The sequence below is a fragment of the Styela clava genome, chromosome 12 (assembly GCF_964204865.1).
Source record: "Styela clava chromosome 12, kaStyClav1.hap1.2, whole genome shotgun sequence".
NCBI lineage: Eukaryota > Metazoa > Chordata > Ascidiacea > Stolidobranchia > Styelidae > Styela > Styela clava.
In genome coordinates, this window is record NC_135261.1 from 8171498 (window position 1) to 8193760 (window position 22263).

Genomic DNA, 22263 nt, shown 5'->3' on the forward strand with positions numbered 1-22263 from the left:
GAACACAATAAAAATCAAATTTGCTCAATATATTGTCATCGTAAGTGCTTCACAGTGAACATTGTACATACAAACACAAACAGAAAGTAAAAAAAGTCGAAAACCATTCAACACTGAAAAGTGACTCAAGTATATCATCTTCTTTCAAACATTATCAGTGAATAAAAATTATTTAATAATAAAAACTTATCGAAATTAGGATTTTCCACAATATTTAAATCGTGTGGTTAATACAATATCAGGCAAGTATAAATAATCAATCTATGGCTTATACCGGAACGGAAGTAGTTGTTGCAAACTGAACCCAACACAAAAGAAAGGGCAATGTAACTTTCTTTGAGTTATGCTAGCAGAGTTTTGTACAAGTAAGACAGCAGCACATTCACTAGTATTATATGCAGGTTTAAATGTTTTTGCCAATATGTTTATATATATATCATTCTCCACCAAAAGTATTGCATGACTGGTCACATATATTTCACCCAGTGTTATCTGACTAATGGGAATAGCCATTAAAACACATGTCATCTGTAGGTCTAAAGCTCTATACAAGGAGCCGAGATACACCATTGTCAAAAAGTAAGAAAACCCGTATTTCTCCATATGATAAAATCATTATGGCTTCAAAAATGTGCTTGATAGCAATTTTTTTATTCGAACCTAAATGAGAGCTCATGATTTTTTAATTATATGAAGATAAAAAAGAAAGTTAAAATGGCTTTCAAAAATATTGTGAATTGAAGGCTTTTTAGATATTCTTTTCACATGGCTTTGAAGTCTAATAATTATAGCAGATTTCATTTTTATTTAGTGCTTTGACTGCTATACATAGTATGGCTCAGTTTGGTTTAGTAAAACACAGTCGAATTATTTCATACAAAGAGATAACAGTGCAGATATAAACAGTGCGTCACCTAAAACTATTCTTCAAATAGGCGTCGATAGAAGTAGACGAAAATTAAAATTTGGAAAACTAAAATTTCACGACCACAAAGACAAGGAAATATCAAACAAAAATTTGGTAATGTAAAGTTAAAATGATTATAAATGGCTTTCTCGTCTTTGTATCGCAAAATAATGAGCAAATCCAGCTCGGATACACCTATTTAAATATTTCTCCTTCTCCTTCTTTACAGCATACGGAGTGAAATATTTAAATAAAATAATAGCAATACTGCATTGGAACAACATATGCGTACACTGGGTATGGCTTATCAACATAATCCCTTTTCTAATTAGTATCTCAAACTGCTGATTTGTACCAGACACCTCTATTTGGACTTTTGTATTCTGGGCTTTGTGTTTGAGAAGGATGCCGTTTTGGTATATAAGGATTCGTTATCTCGTCCTCATAAATGTTCAAATCTTTTTCTCTCCCAAAATGCGATGCAAAAGTCATTTCGTTCTGTTTGATTGCATAATCTACTTGGTTTTCAGAAGGTGTGGTAAATCGCCCACTAGTTTTGTAGGTCGATGTTGGATTGGTTTGTACTCTTAATATCTGAGTACCGTTAGGAGTCCCACTTGCCCTAATTCGCGACTGCGCTTCTTCACGTTTTCTCCTTTGAGAAGAAAGGTAGGATAAAGCAGCAGAAGTTGCGTCGTTCGATCGCGGAGATGTTGGCTTCATGATGTTGTTTTGAGCGGTTTGCGCTGGTGCATCTTCGCCATTCATCAGAGCGTGGAATTTTTCGATAATTTCTTTCACACCACTGGCTGTGCCGCCTACATTATTTTGTCTCACATTTTGTATGGAGGGAGATTGATGAAAGTGGTATCTGGATGCCAGATTGCTGTAACCTAGCGGATTTGTTGCAACGTCAGTGTGGTTCCTATCCGTTGATATAAGAGGCAACAGTCGATTTGGCGTGTCGGAATTACGACTGCTATCTAGACTGGTTCGGTTATGAAAACTAGGAATTCTTTGTGGAAGCGTCGGGCGACCAGCGTAGGTACCCACACCCCTGGTCGATCTTGGACTAGTGTAAAATCCATTAGATGGCAGTGGAGAGCGAGCAGGACTACCCGATCTTGTGCTCATTGACAATGGCGTCGGAGGCGGAGAAGTTTCTGGGAGTTTAACTCGGACCGGTGCAGTAGCATTAGGCAACTGTTTTGATTGTTTTTTACCAATGTGTGGTGATCGCCGCTCCCATTGCATAACAGGCGGTGTTTCAGTATACAGCTTGCGCTCTTTTATAGTTGTGGCTCCGGAATCGCTTTCATTTCTAGACGATAGTCTACGGAACTTGTTCAATTCAGGGCTTTCAGATGTCCCTTTTTCTTCGCCTTTATTAACTTTACTCTGGCCAAATAGGCTTCGTCTCTGAAGCACGTCTCTTGCTCGAGACATGGTTCTCATCAAATCCCGCATTGACGTTGGACCTCGTGATTTACGTTCCGACTTTCCGCTCTTTCCTCCCGGCGTAGATTTCAATTCCAGAGTTTTTGAAGGCGTGGACTCGCTGATTTGCTCATCGATAACATTGTTGATTTTGTCGTGAGTAATATCGTCATTTTGAATTGTATTCTGCTCCTTTGCTTCATTCTGTTCAAATCGTTTTTGTGCTCGTTGCAACCTTTCTAAAGTTCTGTCTATTTCTTGTTTCGATTTTCTGACGCTGGATCGATTAGATGAGGGTGGGGTGCCATTTCTCATCAAATCGTTTTCAATTTTGTGGTGCACCATGCTTTGCCCTCTTCCGTCATTCTTATAGTTAGAACTACGCCCGCTTTGACTTGAAGATTCTCCTACGTGCTTGACAATCAAATCATTAACAATAGTTTTATTACAAAAAGTGGACCCGGAAGCGTCTTTTTGTTTTGACTCCAACTGTGGAGTGGATGGTTTCACTGGTCCCTTGAAAAGAGATTCTTTTTTGAACGCTCCATTGAATATGACGTCGTCGGTGACGTCATCAATGTCATTCAGTCCTTCTTCCTCGTCACTGCTTTTGTCAGATTCGATTTCGTGATCGAGGTTGCCATCGCTACCAATGATATCATTATGGCGTTTCTCGCTGGGTTTTATACTTGATTTTTGCTTGTATAATAGGTAATATGTGGCAAGTGCTTCTCCCGGCCTGTTCTTTCGTACGCAGTTCAGAACGTCAGAAAATTCAAATCCGTGTCGTGATGTCATTTCTTTGATAACGTCGGTGTCAATATCTCTTGAAGAGTATATGCTGGTATCGAGGCTGTTCAGTTTGCTGTATGGACTGAAAAATATAAACAGAAACATATTAGTTGGTTAATACTTCCTCATCAACTGTGGTTAATTACCGAATGATACCAAATAAACCTGATCCAACTATTATTAGCTTACCTGCTTTTGTGTGCTTTTCCGTTAATACTGATCCAAGACATTTTCTGTACTTGAGATATTGTGGGCCTTATATCAGGATCGGGCACAAGCAATCGGCGAATGAAGTGTCTGAAAAAATAAGGTTTTAGCATACTTAGTAATTAGCTAACTTGAGACTAATACAAATCATTGCTTTTGCACTCCTGCACGGAAACGTCTTTATGAGTATAAAATGCCAATTTGTAGCGACTCGCTAGTCGCTACCTCCATTTGAAGTACCGTTCATATGGCCTGCCACTAACAGACATCACTTTATGTTAACCGTACCTGCAGTTTCCAGATAAATGAGGTGGAATAGGATTCATGTCTCCCAGGAGCATTTTACGACAAAGCTTTGGAATTCTGAAAGGCTCTACAGTGAATGGTAATTTTCCGACTAGAAGAGCGTACGTAATGATCCCTCTGAAAATAAATTGTTCAAATGAAATTTAACGAAAAATAGAAGATTAGCAACGCAACGTCACGCGCGAAGTGTGCACTGATTGAAAAATGATTTTATTGTCCGTTAACCGTTAACCATATCATATCTATACCAAATACGGTAATTCAATTCAAAACATTTAAAAAACACCTCGGCGATAAATTCTTATCTCAATATGAACCTGGATTCCCTTTGGATAAGCACCTGGCCGCGGCTGACGCTTTATATTCTATAAAATCCATTTTGAAATTGTAGGAGTTTCGGATGTCAATATTTGTTTTACTTATAGTTATAGTTTCTTGAAACCAGTTTCAAATAGCAAATTTTACAAAAAAAATTAAGATTTAAAATTTAACTTCAGGATCTACGAAAATCACTTGGATATCACGTGATTGAACGAAAACTCACAAACTATCGGGTATTAAAAAATATATCGGTCAAACATTCCGGTCTTTCTAGTCTCAAGGGTACTCGTGTGTGTACAGCGCCTCACCTATATAGCTAAGGTTGAAGCATGTTAAAAAACTTACATTGACCATACGTCCACTTTTGGTCCATATAAATTCTTTGCTAAAAGTTCCGGAGCGGCGTATGCAGGGCTTCCACATTGAGTAGCCAGAGCCCTAGCTGGATCGTTTGTGGTGACAGCGTTAATTACATTGCTCAAGCCAAAATCGATGATTTTTACTTCACCGCTGTCATCAAGTAATAAATTCTCAACCTTCAAGTCCCTGATAAATGAAATTATCGTTGTTATTTGGATTCTGGGAGAATTGAATGCCCTTAGATGGATAGGATTGATGGTGAGAAAAGCCTACAAACCAACAGCACTCGCATAGCCTTGCCAGAAGAGTAAAAGGATAAGTACGCCAATTTAAATACATCCAGGCCTACTCTAGAAAGTTACCGGTACTTGTACAGTTTTTTTTAAACAAAAAGTTTCTATTTCCTTAAAAAGATTCCAATGTATTCGAAAATGAAAAAGTGTGACATATTTTGTGTGAAAATGAAAAAGTGTGACATATTTTGTGCGAATATTTCATATTTATACAGCGAACGCACATTTTCAAAAATATTTTTCAGTACATATACGTTTTCAAAATCAAATATTCGCCGATGCGGATGCACAGTTAGAGCCCTAATTACGCTCAGATATTATCTATTTAAGCGGCCATGTTATCCGTCAACCACATACCTAATGTCAAAACTTTATAGTGGTATGTGGGTTACAATTAAATACAATTATAAAGACATAATAAGCGTCGGAAGCGATAATTTGTATAATTTATTGATCGCATATATGTTTCTGTTTGAAAATTTGAAAATCAAGCCCAGGCCACGCAAATTTCTTCACAACTGGCTATATATGAATGGATATTAAATTATCCTGTTCACCCTACTGACATGCGTGATAAAGTATAACACTGCGAGTATTTTTCGAAAAATACGAGCAGGTAAAAAACGTTTAAAAAGAAATGTACACATTGGGACATATGGGCAGATGTAATTCATTGTTTGCACAGTGACAGTATAGATAGCGTTGGTAAATGATCTACGTTTTAAGGATTTCAATATCAGTAGAATAAATACCATTCAGTTGAGTATCGAAAATTTCAGGAAAAACAGATTCACAGGTAAATCTTTGACGAAAAACAACATGTTAAATTAAGCCGAAAATTATATACAGAATTCCTAAAATTGATGTGAGGAAAAAAAAAAACATTACAGTTGACACGACATTTGTGTTGAATGTGATAAACTCCCTCTTCGCAGAAGAGAAGGGCAAAGTAGCCAACAATAAAGCCACACTGAGCATAGCTTGAGTATGTTAACATACTTTCAAGGTATACACATGATTAAATATGTATATTAGCTGTAAATCTAAACATGTCAAATCATATTTTTGGATAAATATTTCATATAATTCACACAGCTGCATTCGGGCTTATAAATTCAAAAGATTTACGCAAAATAAACCCGTCTATAAGGAAACCTGCCCGGGATACACATACATATATGTCGATAATGTTTACATAAATGGGTGCGTGAGACCGTCTTCTGAGATGAAATCGTTGTAGTTATGCGGAGAAATATAAATAACATGTCAAATCACCATGTTATACCTTGCTTTGCGTTTTTACATATAGTTTACACATAAAGCACTAGGAAAGAAATTAAATACTACATAATCACACAATAAAAGGAAACAAAAAAAGTTTGGAAGATACAGTCTTATTCGAATAAATAGCGCTTGATGGAAACCTCATAGGAAGAATTCGAAAATTGGATCAAATTTATCTCTATAAGATTATATATTCCAGCAACCGGTACTGGCAAGAAATCATTACTAGTAAACTTGCATAAGGCCCATTTGGGAATAAATCGTACTAATTTGTATTCACGATGCTATAATGACGATATCGGACTTTGTAACGGCTCAACAAAGCCTGAAATTGCTGAGTTTCGTAGTGCGATTACTGAGCTAAGTATAGTCCTTTGGGAGCTTTATAATGCAATTGCACTTACATATCGCTATAAGGGGAAATAACATTGGTTGGTCAATAACTCATTTTATAATCAACGACTAGAAACGTTTGAAAATTGAAATCTTTAACAAGAACGTGACTATATATAAGTTATATGGATACTTCCGTAGTATGTGTACCAGATTAGGGTTAGGCCATAATTTTATTTCGATTTTCCTTACTAGTTTTATTACGAGTTCGGGGACTGTCTGTGTTAGCCAAGTGAATATTCCCCCTGCCCATAGGTTTCAGTCCCTTCACACAACTTGATGTAAAATAGGCGAACAAAATTACTTCTGGAACGCCGTTATAAGTACTCATTGTTTTTTAAATGACTATCGATAACAATATCGGTCGCCTGTTTTTTCGATCTATCTCTATTTGACGTGTGGAAACGCCCGAGGTACATCAAAATTGTAAACTTAAGAAAGGCGAATTATCATTAAAAAACCAAAATTGGTAGGTACCGAAGAGTATATTACATATTATTACTATCTTTTTTAATATCTTGTATTATAATATGTAATTATCTATTAGTCTTTGCGCCCTTGGTAATTCAACGCAAGAAACGATACTTCATTATAGCTTTTGAAAAAATACAATTTCATAATAATATATTGGAGTAATTCACTATAATCGACAAATGGAAATTTAAAACAACGATAAAACGAGATGATACTTCCTCAATATTGGTCGAAGTCTTAGAAGATGCTTTGATGTTTCAGCCTAATGGATTTGGGTAATGTACAAGGCATCGCAAATAAAAATAAAAATAGGCCACTCAAGCCAATGCGGAATTTGTATGTGGAGAACTTTGAATTAGAACTTCATAAGCATTTTCTGCGTCTGGTTTAATATATGATTCAGACAAATGCAAATTATCGATTCACATTATCACGGTATAATTCGATAAAATTTAAAATAATCGCATGGTAATACTTATCATTTGTCACATTATCATTTAAGGCCTTGACCGTGCGTACAAGGTATTAATAATGGAGGATCAGTCAATGCCATCTAAAGAGATTCACTATTCTCGATATACCATATAAATATACCAGCACATCGATGTATAATGATATAATAATTTGTCTGCGGTTGTCGATGCATATCGCGATTAACATTATGATATACTTGCATTATATGGAATTCAGGATTCAGCTCTAATGTTGTCATAAGTTAGGATTTAAAAATCAATGCCATATAGAGAGGCCCATTACAACAAGCCTACAATGGTGGTAACTGGTAATAGATCAGATAAATCATTTTTTACGTAACATGAAAATCCTAGAGCGAGTTAGAATCGATATGTTTTGAACTAACCAACTAATTCAAATTCGTAATATGTATTGTACGGTATTTCTCCCGGTCAGGCGGTCATTTTATTTTTAAAATCTCATTGTATATTTCTACACTCTGACCCTTTAGACCCGTTGAAAATTATTATCTTTTCTGAATGACATTCGGGCGGTGAAATTTGAGATCTTCCGTCAGTTAAAATAATTCTAGTAATTGATTCCGGTTTGCATCTAACGAACCTTAAGATGCAAATTGGTTATGTATTTTGCATGCAATCGCCACACACGCGGTTTTTAAATAATTAGACTAACAACGAAGCGATAAATTGTTTTCCTTGCGATTCGGAAGAAATTCTCAATCCATAAACGAGGTGATGGATAATTTTAATAGTAAATAGCAAGTTTATCAACTAGAAATTACAGCAGTTCGCTAAATTTACAAAGAAACAATGGCGCAATATGATTATTTGTTTGTGAGCAAGTTTCCGAGTTCCGGAGTAAATTTCCTCTTTCTTAGAATAGTGTAAATTGTTTATGACGATGAACGCCGTTCTTAAAATTGTTTCACTCATAATTTTTCTGACAATTTAAGTTTTCAGTTTCAAAGAATAAAGAGATGTTATAGCAGACTATTTATAATCATTTGAACGATATAATTTACCTACGAGATGAAATTACATATCATGATTATATAGAAAAATAACGACGAATTTCGTGGTGTTATGATACCATTTGTTCATATTACAAAACCTCAGTTTTACGTTACAAGTGTACAATCCAACATGAACTAACTATGTTTTATGCTTGAGAAAGAATGATATTTCACTTGCGAAAAATATATAGTTTTACACAATCGAATGGTCGCAAATCGCAATGGATGTGGCGCGTTTCGAGCTAAAATGATATTGTCTCTCCAAACACAACTTCTCGTTGTTCAATGTTAGATTCAAGTTCGATCAAAATTGCCTAGTGCTTTGTTTGCAGCATTAGTGCGAAACTTTCCTATTTCAAAATAAGATCACTAATAATAAGAACATAATCACCTGTGAACAATTCCATGGTCGTGAAGATGGGCTACAGCAGAGACCAGTTGTGCAATATATCGTCTGACGTCATTTTCAGGCAAGCAACCCTATTAACAACAAAAATATAACCAGTTGGTTAATAGCCTAATTTAAAATCAAATTGAAAATCGATGTAAGTCAGGCATTTTACTTCTAATGGGTGGGATTTTTAACTGTAACAGTATTTAACTGCAGTGGATTGGTCGCTTGTATTTCAATTTAAGTTTGTTGTTTAGGTTCATGGTTGCACTGGTGAGCCCGTTGCATCTTTCCTGGGTTTGGAGTCCATTGCAACCACCTCCCTCGAAATGTAATAAATTGGTAAGACAGTGCCGACCCGTAAACATTTAAGTCTTTTTGAAAATAACAGCTCCTTACAGCCACGGCCTTGGTCCAAATGGAGGCGTGAAAACGGCCTAAAAAAGTTCCAAATCTGCTAAATCTCAATAAATTCACCTTATCTGTTACGATGTCAATGAGTTCTCCTCCTCTGCAGAATTCTGTCACAAGGTAGTAATTGTTGTCTGTTTCTAGAATATCGTACACTTGCACGATATTTTTATGTCTGGCCATTTGTAGGATTCTTCCTTCTCTTCGCAGATTTTTATGAACGTATGCATCCTTTCGAGCGCGGGCTTTGCTCATAACTTTGATGGCGACCTGTGGTGAGAAATACATATAATGCATTAAAAATGATACGGCTCGTAAAAGAGTCGCTTAGCATCGGGTTCGGAGACATTTAATCAAAGCAAGATCGCTCGTGCTCACTCAGAAGTGAAGGAGACTTATATCTGAGCACGGTTAGGAGTGACCACTGTAATCCAAGAGCTACATGCAGGAACTAGATATTTAAAGTGGTACATCGCAAAGTTTGCATGGTGAAGCTTCAGCGATGGTTTAGATCAAAAATGTAAGATTGTTTTCACGAGAAGCAGCCGAATCTCAAAAGTCGATAACACCTGTGATCTCGCGGGCGAGAAATGTCATGTGAACAAGACTAATGAAACCCTAATAGAATTGAAATCAATAATTGGTTTAAAACGGCTTAAAATCAATAGAACGCTAAAATGAAGGTCCTTTTCTGAAAATGACATATGAATAAAATGAATGTTTTTAAAAAAAAATTTAACATATACGCACATTTGAAATATGCCAGAGTTAAAATGATAAGGCATCATGCGCTCTTTTATTTCTATTTTGTAAATAGCTTTGCATTATTGTTCAATTTGTTTAGTCGTAATGCCCTTCTTTAGAAAATGACTACCACGAAGAATAATGTTATTGCAATAAATGGTTTCCTATATAATGCCAGTGTCGGATTATTAGAATCGGCAATGCAACGATGATAACCTTTACCGGGTCGTCCTTTGACATTTGACACTTGACCCGATATTTATGAAAGAGGACTTATGTTTTATCCGTTGTTAACGTTGTGATAGCCTCAGTAAAAGTATTTCTTTTGAGTCGAAGAGTCGCCCGGTATAATCATTTCAAAAAGACTTTCAAGTCGATATTCACTCGCCAATGGTTGACCAAACATGAAAGAATTGATATCCATGTATGTACAAACGCAAACACGTCATACGTTATGCACATTATTTTACTATGCTTGCAACAGCTGTACGTTCTAATCCCAGAGAGCTGTATCGATTTACGTAATAACTTCGTCGATACGTGGCTACGTCGTACATCATAAGGACGCTAATGAGCAAACGGTAATAAAAATATAAATAAAACGACAAACTGGCCTAATTATGGCTTTGAATGATAGAAATTAGAACGGGTTAAATAATTTTAATATTTATCAAATTGTATATGAAAATAAATTTATGAATTGCTGTTTTATCAATGATTCATGAAATTAGAATCTTTTTGTTCGCAGTGGGAGCCACATAAAAAGATGAGAACTGGAATTGATTAACTGTTTTAAATAATTTTATAATAAAAAAAACTCATTTGGATAAAAATAACTCTCTAATCGATATGAAATAATTAAGCCTCAGTTGATTTTGAATTCATCACTACAGATGGAGGTACAGATAATCAATTTGGCCACATCAACTTTTGAAAGTTTATTTTTATCTAATAATGAGATTCGAAGGACCGTTGCCATTTCATTTGATTATATATCTCTAATACGAGCTCTTCTTTTATAACTTTTGCATGCGTTTTGGAATATATCTGTTTTTCATTATGAAACTCATTCAGACGCAAAACTAGTTTTAACCGGTTATAACCAGTGCGTGATATATTCGAATGGCAGCTAACTTGTTGATTCGATTTTATTTTGCGGAAGAACAAAATTGGCACAAATAAGTTTGTATACTTACTTCCTCGGCAGTTTGAACATGCAGTCCCAATCTGACTTTTGCAAACGATCCTTCGCCAACACTCTTTCCCAAAAGATAGTCCGCTACTCTTTTGTGGTGAGAAAAATTGGCAACTTTTTCTTGTCTAGCCATTGCTACTTCATCTAGTTCACCTTTGACCTCGCATCCGTTGATAAGATTGTTGTTTATCCCGGTAACTATAAAAATTATTGAAAATAAAAATGAATTAGAAATACAAAAGAGATATACAACTCCATTTCTGTATGTAAAAGATCGAATATCCACAAACGATTGGTATATAATAATGTTATTAAATGATAAAACAATCAAAAAAATATCTGATTATGAACTCTTGGGTTCAGAAGTTGCCTTAGTGCATCTGAGCACATTTAAAGTTTATATTCGCCGTCATTCGTTCGTGCGTAAATAAATTTGTCAAGCAATTCAGACAGACGATCATTTTTAAGTTCTCGTTGATAAGATTTTACATGACTAAGAGTTCGGAATTTTAACCAATTTCCATTACTGCTTTAATAAACCTAAGAGTTCAATATGTCTAAATGTCACAACAAAGAGTTCTAGTCGTTCGTCAATGCTATCTATTAAAGGTCGATATTTTGATAAACAAAACATTTTTTTAACAGTCTAATGCTGTAATTTTCAATGACACGCACTATCTGACTAATAGAGCATAGCTTATTCATGCTAAAAAATCTATCTCATGTAACTGATCAAACATGATTGGACCAAACTAACTCATGAACATGAACTATCCCCCGATCTGATAAAAATCGTACAAAGATAACATAACAATCATAAGATTTAATCGCTGATAAACTTCACAAACAATAAACAAACCTTATTATTACTGACCAATGTAAAAACTAAACGCGGCCTGTACATGAAATATATATAAAATTGCTCAACTTTTTTACGAGAATACGTGGCCTTTCCATAGCTACCGTAACTATTTGTCGTGTTTTATGATCAGAAATTACGGGATTTTGAAAGCAATCTATCGCGTTTTAAAATCCTGTACAGTACGCGAATTTACTACAAAGGCCGACGCAATTACGCTTTGGGCGGTTGCCTTGGCACCAAAAGGTAAACAACAGTCGTGGGATAATATTTCTCCAACGACGATCAATCACATTTGAATAAATACAGTAGCTTATACATTGATTAGTGATAAATTGGATGAATATTTGCTCTTTGCTCAATCTATGCCCTATTGCCCTAGTCTCATATTTTATGTACACAAAAAGGGCGTTAAAATTCAATACCCATTTTAATAGCAAATTGCGATACATCTTCGGTTCTTATATAGGTCAGGGGACCGCGAAGCTGTACAATAGTTAAATTCAATATTAAAACTATGTTTTGCATAAATCTATGGTTATATAAAATAAAAAGTTAATACCCTTGACAAGCAGTATTACTTATTTTTTGTGAGATGTATGGCTGATTGTGAGCAAAAGCTAAATGAAATCTGTTCGATGTTTTGAAATATTCCGGTATATGATTGTTAATGACATTTCCCCTCCCTATTTCTCAGACACTCTTCCTTTGGGAGTAAATATAATATCAGACCACAATAACGTATTATTTCATTTTAGTCTTTTATTTTCCGATACTATTGTTGGACGTAGCGGGTGGCATCGGTCTAGTTTTCAATTTTCTATCAATTAAGATACTACTCCCACGACGCTTGAAGGCTGTTCCCGACGGGGAGCCTGCGCTTCATTATAGCTACCGCGTAGCGTCGACGTTTATCAGGCGCCTGGCCAAATCAATCACCAACAAAGTATAGCTTGGTTGTATTTAGTCATTTTCATTTCATTATTTTCAACTGAATGTTATGTGACGTATTCTCATGCGAACAGGGTTACTGATCAGGCGATGTACACTGCGTGCAATCAGCAGGTGTTTCCGTTAGTTGATCAAATTCGCGGCAACGAATATTGTCTCAATCTTAATCCGATTTCGTTTGAAGTCTACCAAAAATTTCGAATAGTGTTGTGTTCATCACTTCAAAAGCGTAATTTATGCCTCAAACACCAAACACCTCACCAAACTTTATGTTGAAAAATAGCTTATTCCTTGTTGTTCTCTATAATATTAAATTGAAAACCAGACAATAAAAAATGATTGACTGCTTTTAAAACTGCTTGTATGATAAATTGAGCTTATATCTGGATTATTAAAATCTCACGATTATGAAACATCCGTCCGTATAAATGATCGATAAGTTGGAATTCTTTAATGATATTAATCATGTTATCAAACTTGACAAAGCTTTAAAATATAAGCATGTGACAACGCCACAATAATAAGTATGCTATTAAATTGCCGCCCACATAAAGCTTGTTATTTATCAGAAAGTTAGTACTCCACATTTCATAAAATTCTAATTGAATCCTACGCTCATAAATATTTGGAACTGAGCATGTGGTTTGTTTCACTTATGTAAAAAATATGATTTAATATTATGAGTCGTTTTTCAATCTGTAATTGCATCCAAACAACTTCATCTTTTATATTTTGTAAATAAACTGGATTTATGAAATTTACCAATTTGGGATCATATATGTACTTCTACTCCGGGAATCGAAATAGTAATTTACGTATGACAGGTTGATATATATATCGAAATGGCCGTTCTGATATATATATATATATACATATAAGGTATTTTCTGCATTGCGCTTTTTTAGCACATTCTTATAACACAACAAGACTTTATTTACTTCTCAGACGGATAATGGAACCTCAGGTATATCTTATCTACCACATACCGGTTTTGTAATCATATCTGCGCAATAAGGATGATTTCACGTATATAATATGCAGCCATAGGCTAAATAATATTCGGAATAATATTTTAGCATCGAAAATGTAACGTATTTCCAATGTTTGCTGCAGCTAAAATCTTGGATTGAAGCATAAATTTCACAAAAAGAGGATAGAACATATATACTTGTTTGAATGAAATGTAAAAAACATTGCGTCAATTGCTATTGCAACCAAACCTGTAAAGTTTTACACTACCATCCACCTACCGGTACGTCGCCTCCGTTTTCGTTCTTCATTTGGCTTGATATCATGTGCCGGTAGCCTCATTTTGTACGCAACCGTCTTATTATTGTTTGCACCTTGGTTTAGTTTTCTGGTATGAATTATATCCGTGTGAATAGCTTTAGCTGTAAACACTGTGCTCTTCTCTATATAGATACCATATCCTCTATGTCGTCAATGTTGTACTAGTAAATAATAAATACCTCTGCGTATGGGACAAGAATAAATAAATAATTTAGGTGTTAGTTAATTATACATTACACGCTCGTATATTTGGCCTGTCTGAGGCGAGCTTGAAAATTTGGTAAAGAACTATGGATGGTTATATATGTGTCTGCGGTTTAGTTTTTGAACGATAACACCTTTTTGAGAAAATCAAACGAAATCCATGTGTAGACTGATACGTAAGACGTTATACGCCGATACTTCCTCGTGGACTAGTTAACACCTTCAATCGGAGCCTTTGTATTGATTTATCTGCAATAAAACTAACGCTGACGACCTTGTTGCAATTTTTATTCCTTCAATAAAGAATTTTGCAAAATAAAATTTCAGGCCGAACTTTGAACAATAACGAATATCATCCATTAAACTGAAAAGTACTGGGATATCGTAAATACTGAAGTAAAAGATTCTATAAATCTATGTTATCCTGTTATGCCGATAAAGTATTTGCCTCTGTAGTGGTCAATGGGCGTATACTCACTATTTAATCCTAGTCTATAATAATATTGAACTATCAGTTGGGTTTGCGTGAAACTAACCAACTTTTCTTGTTCTACGCCTTTGCGCAAGGTGGTCCGGTCCGTATACGTAAAAGGCAAGGATACTGTGGCAATAATAAAGATAACTATTCAATTCAAGAGTCTTGCTGCACACCAACACAAATGTGTTCATCTATAAAATTGAGCCGCAATTTCAAATAATAAAATTATTTTATTGACACGCATTCGAGGTACCCGACGACTTATCTCAATGGGCCCTGTGCGCAAATGAGTGAAATCTTCGACGAACCGTCCGCACTGCTGATTAACAGTTGCCCGACCATCCCCAGGGCGAAATATGAAAGCGCCGTTCTTTAATTCTATCTAATTATATATTCCAAGGCCATAATTATAAGTGCTTATGAAACGGGAAACAAGCTTCGACAAAAGACTAAGCCCATAGTGCCAGAAACGCTGCGGGGAAATAATTATAAACTCTTACCGACAATGTCTGTACTTTTAGGTTTCGAGTAAGTGTCGCGACTGAAAAACTTAACAAAGCCCGTTTCTCTTAAAACAAAGCACTTCAGTTAAACAAAAAAATGGACTTTTGTATCCTATACTTATTTAGTTACGGAGTAATTCTCGTTTTACCGTTAGATTTACGCCATAGTCCTGCAAACAGCGATAAAATTTTCTCAATTAACCGTTTTAAACAAAATTTACTTCAAATTCAAATTGTTTTTCTTTTCACTAGTTCTCGTTTTCATTTGAAGCTAACAATTAAAATTGAAGTATTGGATCAATGAATAGCCATCTCTTTCTCTCTCAATAAATCATTACCGAAGGATGGGCGGTTGTTAAAAATCGTTTAAATTAAATTGAAAATAAACTTCGATTTCCAGGGCTTAGTTTAAATAAATTATTGACATGAGCTTACGCTCGTCACCTCGTCAGAACCTAACTTTGTTACATATTAATGAACCAACCTTAATTAACTATTGAACGCGGTGGAAATCAGGATTGAAATTAGAAATAAAAATAGAATTTTAGTTTCGGGCGTGAAAAACGCAAATGGAACATATAGTTGGTTGAATTAAATTATATATATATATATATATATATATCATATTTAAATTGTATTTTGTAAACATAAGCACTACCAATCGATAAGCCCGATGTCAAATCATATGAGACGCTACGTATTACAACAGCAAAAGAAACACCACAACTTATTATTCAAACTGTTTCTTTTTATATAAGGGCGTAAAGTGCTCATACTATCTAATACCTCAAGAATTAATCTATTAATTCTTTGTTTCTCAACGCATACCGAAATATGGTGGTCTATGAAGACCGAAGCATGACAATATGCCTACATGTAGATAAATTGCTGAAATACAAATTCGATAATCTCGTTGGCCTTTATTAATACGCGTAATCTCTCTAAGTTAAAAGTATAATTGTATCTACGTTTTTTAGCATATTTTTTGCCTCTTTTTGTTCGTAATTCGTTAAAACCAAGCTTCCCCATACAAACGAATCTGCGCTAAACGCAGCTTAGACATAACATAAATAAATACTGCGATTCTTAATCCTTTGTTGCAATTGTAAAGAAATATAATAAGCTCTCGATTTTGTTGTTAATGATAGAGCATGAGGCATAGCTTGAACTTGCTACTAATATACGGGCATTCTTTGGCTCTTTTTCGATAGAGTTCTAACTGTAATTCGATTCACCGAACGGCTAACTTAAGCCGATAACTAGTCGCTACAGACGACGGTTTTATGACGTCACGCCCGTCGGGTCGCTAACGACGGCGATCAATATGTTCTTATAGCTCGGAGCTATAATTAAAAAGCTAACTTGTTAACCTAAAGCATCGCGACCGAGTTTTAATAATCATAAAGTTATACGAGTACCTTATTCCCAGCAGGCAGTGGGTTAATCGATCATTTACCTGTAGCGATACATGACCTCGCGTTTCCCATGAAATTATAAGCGCGACGGGATGTGGAGACTAACAGGGTTAACGAGATATAACAATATGGCCGAAACGGGCATTAATTTCCATATACGAACAATAGTCGATGCGGGGTTTATAAAAACGTTTCTGAAACTTTTTATACAACGATATTATCCGTATTTCCGAAAGAAAGAGGTAATTCCGCTAGTCGCTGTTTGCGGAGGCGTGGGTGTTTCTAAAATTTAATTAATCTAAAGTTCTTTGTATCAGTCACAAGTTTATCAGACTTGCACGAGTCTATATCACGTGATTAATATTCCAATACGATTTCCATCTAATATAGCGTCATTGCAAGTTGGCGACATTAGAATGAAACGAACGATTAAGCGATTGTGGGTGGGATATTCCGCGACTTAATCATCGTCAAACAAAGAGGTTGGAACAATTTATGACGGTCGTTATGTTGTTAATTCATGAACCGGAGAAAATCGCAAAATTAATAAGATTTCTCGGGGAGAATTGTCAATGTCAAGATTTTACATTTTTTTCATTAATATCAAATTTGAATTATGAAGATTGTAATATATATTAAAAATATACGACATTGAAATATTGAAATGTGTTTTCTTGCTTATTTTTTTTCACTTTGCGCTATAATTCCATATTAACAGTATTAAATGAGATCTATACACTAAAAAAATCACTTTCTAGCGATAACATTCACCTCAAAAGTTTTCCAGGCGGGTAGTTAATTTTTCTTATCAATATTAAATTAAGATCATTATTTCTGTTTGAAATTTCAGTTAAAGTTTTGTATATTTCCGAAAACTGCTGAGGCAATATTACATCGATAATCCTATATTTTTATTCATACCGATATACATTGTTACAACGTTATTTCAAATGATATCTTGTATTGAAACATGAATGCAATACTTGATTATTGTTGGATATTCGTTTAGGAAACATGAGATAATAGTGAGAATAATATCAACTTTGAAAGAACCACGCATACTGATGAAAATAATCAAAAATTCAGTGTAGGAATTCCACGGCGCTGCGTGAAATTTCAATCGGAATTTTTTGGAAAATTTCGATTAATTTTTGTCCCAGGCAGCAGATTTGTTACTCGACAAATAGGACCCGAATTCTTCAATGGTTAAATGGTGATTGTGGGTATTTACGATGTTGTATAGGACGATAACTTCACATATGATAAGGTCAGGTATTTTCAATTTAAAATGTTCGCATATGTTATGCTATTGATGGCAGTAAATCATTTTATAGTCGTACATTAATAGTCTTAAAATATCTTGTATGAATATTGTACACGGCGCCAACATCAGTCATACGAACTTTCCAAACACGCCATTCCCATCTTTCCATAGTTGGGCATTAGTTAAAATTCATTGAATTCGAGTTGACATCGAGGCCTACGCACGGCGCATAAAAATTTTGACGACTAATTTTGTGTAGACAGATAGAATATTAAAGTTTGAGATTATTATTTGAACAGACGGTGTGGCTTATTTGAAGATTGACAAAGTTAGCATCGTGTCTTCCTTAACTACAAGACTCAGCAAACAGTCTAATAAAACGATCTTTGTGCTCTGGTTGCGTTTCATAGAATTTTGAATGAATAAATTCCTCTACGCAATTGTAAAATATATCTCGTGAGTCGTGACCTCGAATTTTTAGGAAATATTAAAAAAGACTAGGTTTCCATTTATATTAAACATGGATATTAATAGCCAGTCGTGTATAAGACTCTGTAATCTAGTAGATACACAATTCCAGTATCAATAATAAGCCTTCGCATAATTTCAGGCTTATACAAAGTCGAACCTCATTCTTTATTACTAAAAGTATATCATTTGATAGGCATTTTCACTCGACTAGTTACGATGTCAGGATGTTATATTCTTTCATGAAAATTTGTAAAATCATCTTAATTGCGTTCCGTTTTCTCAAAGGTCCAAAATGTTAAATCATACCAATAAAATCCTCTATATACGCACTGCTTGCAAGAGGACTAAGCAACACTCAACTCATACGCATCTCATTTCCTACTAAAGATTCTGACTAGCTGCGCGTTATTCACTTTCCCTGTCCTGAATGCGCAAAAATCGCGTACAATTAATTTAACATCAACTCAGGAGTACTGTCATGGGGCCAATTAAATGCGGTAATCCTCCGAATAAATATGTCAATACCAGATAATCTGAAGATATCCCCTCTACTTTAAAAGATTGTCGTTTATGACAAGGCGTGAAAAAGGCTTTACCGACGACAGCCGTATTCCCGAGTCTTAACGATTTCCATATACAGTATGATGACTATTATACTCAGCCTTTATAAAGCCTAATCTGCAAAACGCATTAACTTCAACAAGGCTACATAAGCTACAGTTCTTAATGAACGAGCACACGCTATGAAGAGGGGCAGACAGATTAAATAAACAGAGTGATGCGAAAAGTACATCGGAGAGGTTGGAACACATTAGCACTCACTTGACGTGGTTACTTCGGCAGCTAATGTACCCGTCTTCCTCATTTTCAATCTTAAAAGCTGATATCAAATTATCACTATATTGAAAAACAGATTCTGTATAAATCCAACCTTTGATTTAGCTTGCAACATAATCAATTGAAATGAGTGTTGCAAGAACTACATCGATGTACACCATTACATTCCTCAAATACGCCTTAGTATAGATTGGACGGTCTGTTTTAAAATGCCTTATCACCTCATAGGAGGTTCCAATTTTAGAAACGTTCAATTTAACGATAAGGTAATGGACGAGTTATCTTGCTAACGTAGGATGTGCATGTTACGCTAGTTACATAACGGAAGACCTTCCGCAGATAAGTTTCTATTGGTGGAATTCGTTAAGAATTTATATGATGCACAGCCCCAACGGAAATATATTCACAATTATCTGAAAAGAGGTCTTTTATCTAAATGGCTGATACCGGTTTCATTGTACCGGTAGCGTGTCCATTTTATAGAATGGAATCGGGTTAGCAAGTCTTAGTGAGGAGCGACAAGTCATTTCTTAAGGTTCAGGTACGGTGACCTTGCTCCATGGCTACACATGTCGGCATATATCGTTGAGCAACAAATTAATAAAACACATCCATCATACTAACTTGAGTTAAATCACGTTATCAAGGGAAGTGGGTAGCTCAATGACTCTTGATAACCATGTATGACTAATTCAAATACATATACCATATTTCAGCAGCTGTTCTACAAAAACAATTGTCATTTCTCTTCACACCTGCGTATAACCGACAAAATCCTAGAATTCCCCCAAATCTTATAACACTGATGAAAAGCTTACATGTCACATCTAACCAACTAATTCTCAAACTGTTCCCTATAGCCAGGCCAAACCTTCCGCCTTCTACACACACACGAATAAACTACATAACAGCCCGCGGGAGAACCATCACACGATGATAGACAAACATTGACATCCTGTTTGTTTATTCTAACATGAGAAAGCGAGTTTCTCGACCTCGTAAATTCGCGTAATATACGAAGATAGCTTCACTGTATGTATATTCATTTCAAAATAGAAGATTCCGTGTGAATCATGTACGGGGTACCTCACAAAGGTAACAGGATATTATAGAAAGCATCTTTCGACATAAAACGCGAGATGAACGAAAATGCGCTCATATTGTACAAGGTCACGTTTCTCGTTCAACGCTATCTTATCGCATCGGCCTCACCATCTGCTCTGCGATTAGAAATATTGCGTTCAAATGCAAACACAAAGCGCGCAGATATTAGTATTATAAATCATATCGTAAGTAATATTCTACTTTCCAAATATATAACTCAATAACCATGGAAGTTTGTTTACACTCCCAATTACCAATCTAAATCTCTCGGTTTATAGATATCGTATAAACAATCGGCAGAGCTGGGTAATTTTAGTTTCTAGACGTAATTCAATTCCAATATCCTAATGCGGATGCCATATAAAGCCGGAAATGGAAATGTTGTGGGGATTATTCTTTGTGGGAATATTATCAATAAAAATTTGGTTTCAGTGTCGACTACGCAATAGTTTTCGTTCCGTGAATATATTTATTGCAGCCCAAGAAACCGCATAAGCAAGGATTTTCTAATTGGATTGGCGGAGTTTTAATTTCACCCGATTACTATTTGAAAGCGTATAAGACAAACGGTTACACGAAAGTTCGGATAGACCCACATCCAGTTATTATTGTTTTCCATCTGTTCCCCCTTAATATATCATTTGAATTTGAGCCAAAACTATGATATATACCAGGTGGATGGAATAAACTTAGAAATTTGCTTGAAAGTTCATAATTTAAAAACGCAGTGCAGTATCCGGCTGTGACGACGACGTGTTTAAATGTCGATATTTTTATGAAATTTATCCCGTGGACGCGATCCAGACCTGAAAGCTTTCGTTTAACGTTCATGTAGATAGAAACATCAAGGTGACAATGCGATTTGGTTGTGTTTTCAAAGCGATGTGCTAAATAATTAAGGAACAGTGACCGCGACCTTCAACACCCCGTATTCATGGTGTGCGCATTCCACTGCCCTAAACAAGACGATGGGCTTCGATCTACCGAGTCCATTTATTCACTATAAACCTTAATAAGTTTTAGACCCCACTGATTTCGACTACATTTGGTCGTCACTCGCAATCGGGGCATTTTTGAATTAATGGTTGACTTTTGAAAATGATTTAATCATAATTTTAAATAACAAAAAAACTTACAGCTCTTCTGGAATATTTCATCTTTTTCTTCCAAATCATCGATCTCGAAAATGCATTCCATCGTATTTGTATTCCTCATGCGACGAAGTTGGCTTGGACAATGAACATCAACTGTTGACCATGCCGCATTATGAAATTTTGTTACACTAACTAAAACAACAAGGCATAAATTTGTGAATTGTATCCGAGTTCGACGGAGTCCATTCACTTCGTCGAATATGGGTGCTATTAACAAAGTAGTGCGATTCACAAGAGTTCAATAATATTTCTATCATTGAATATTCATTCAAATATGATACTTGTCTAAAGTGACCCGCACATGAGGTAATAGAGAACTCAATGTAGCACAAACGACCTCTCAGAAATAATAAATACTGGTAATTTTTTGTAAATTACTATTAATATACTGCTGTTTTTTAAAAGTCTTCTACGATTGTCGCTATTATTTGCGACCAGTATATCACACATTGTTACGAATGAGTTGTAATGCTTCCAGTAAAAACAAAATATTGCATGGAATTAATTACTACCTAATTTATGCTGTTGGTAAGAGCCATTTGAATGAAAAGTACCTGAGAGTCAAGTAGATTTACACCATTTTTAGGTACTCGAAAGAAGCTCAAAATTTAGACCACTTCATAATTCTTGTTGACGTAAACAAATCATTGTTTATTCGAAGTTGTGGGTTTCTAGTCCACCGGGTCGAGAGCGATTGTTATTGGTAGGGAATTTTTCTAATGTTCATACTAA

General features: G+C 35.3%; 1 protein-coding gene across 3 annotated transcripts; it reads right to left on the bottom strand.

The window, feature by feature from the left end:
• Positions 1 to 14: 14 nt before the first annotated feature.
• Positions 15 to 21670, bottom strand: LOC120330486 (uncharacterized). Of its 3 annotated transcripts, none has more exons than XM_039397448.2 (9): positions 21514 to 21634; positions 14062 to 14262; positions 11003 to 11199; positions 9129 to 9332; positions 8652 to 8740; positions 4316 to 4516; positions 3632 to 3766; positions 3326 to 3433; positions 15 to 3218 (listed from the first exon to the last, which is right to left on the bottom strand). In XM_039397448.2, exons 2-9 carry the CDS (start codon positions 14120 to 14122, stop codon positions 1244 to 1246), a joined length of 2970 nt encoding a protein of 989 aa, XP_039253382.2. In that variant the 5' UTR covers positions 14123 to 14262; positions 21514 to 21634; the 3' UTR covers positions 15 to 1243. The 3 variants fall into 3 exon arrangements, with proteins under 3 accessions (XP_039253382.2, XP_039253383.2, XP_039253384.2); XM_039397449.2 differs by having other exon boundaries at positions 14062 to 14282; positions 21514 to 21528; XM_039397450.2 differs by lacking the exon at positions 14062 to 14262 and having other exon boundaries at positions 21514 to 21670.
• Positions 21671 to 22263: the final 593 nt, after the last annotated feature.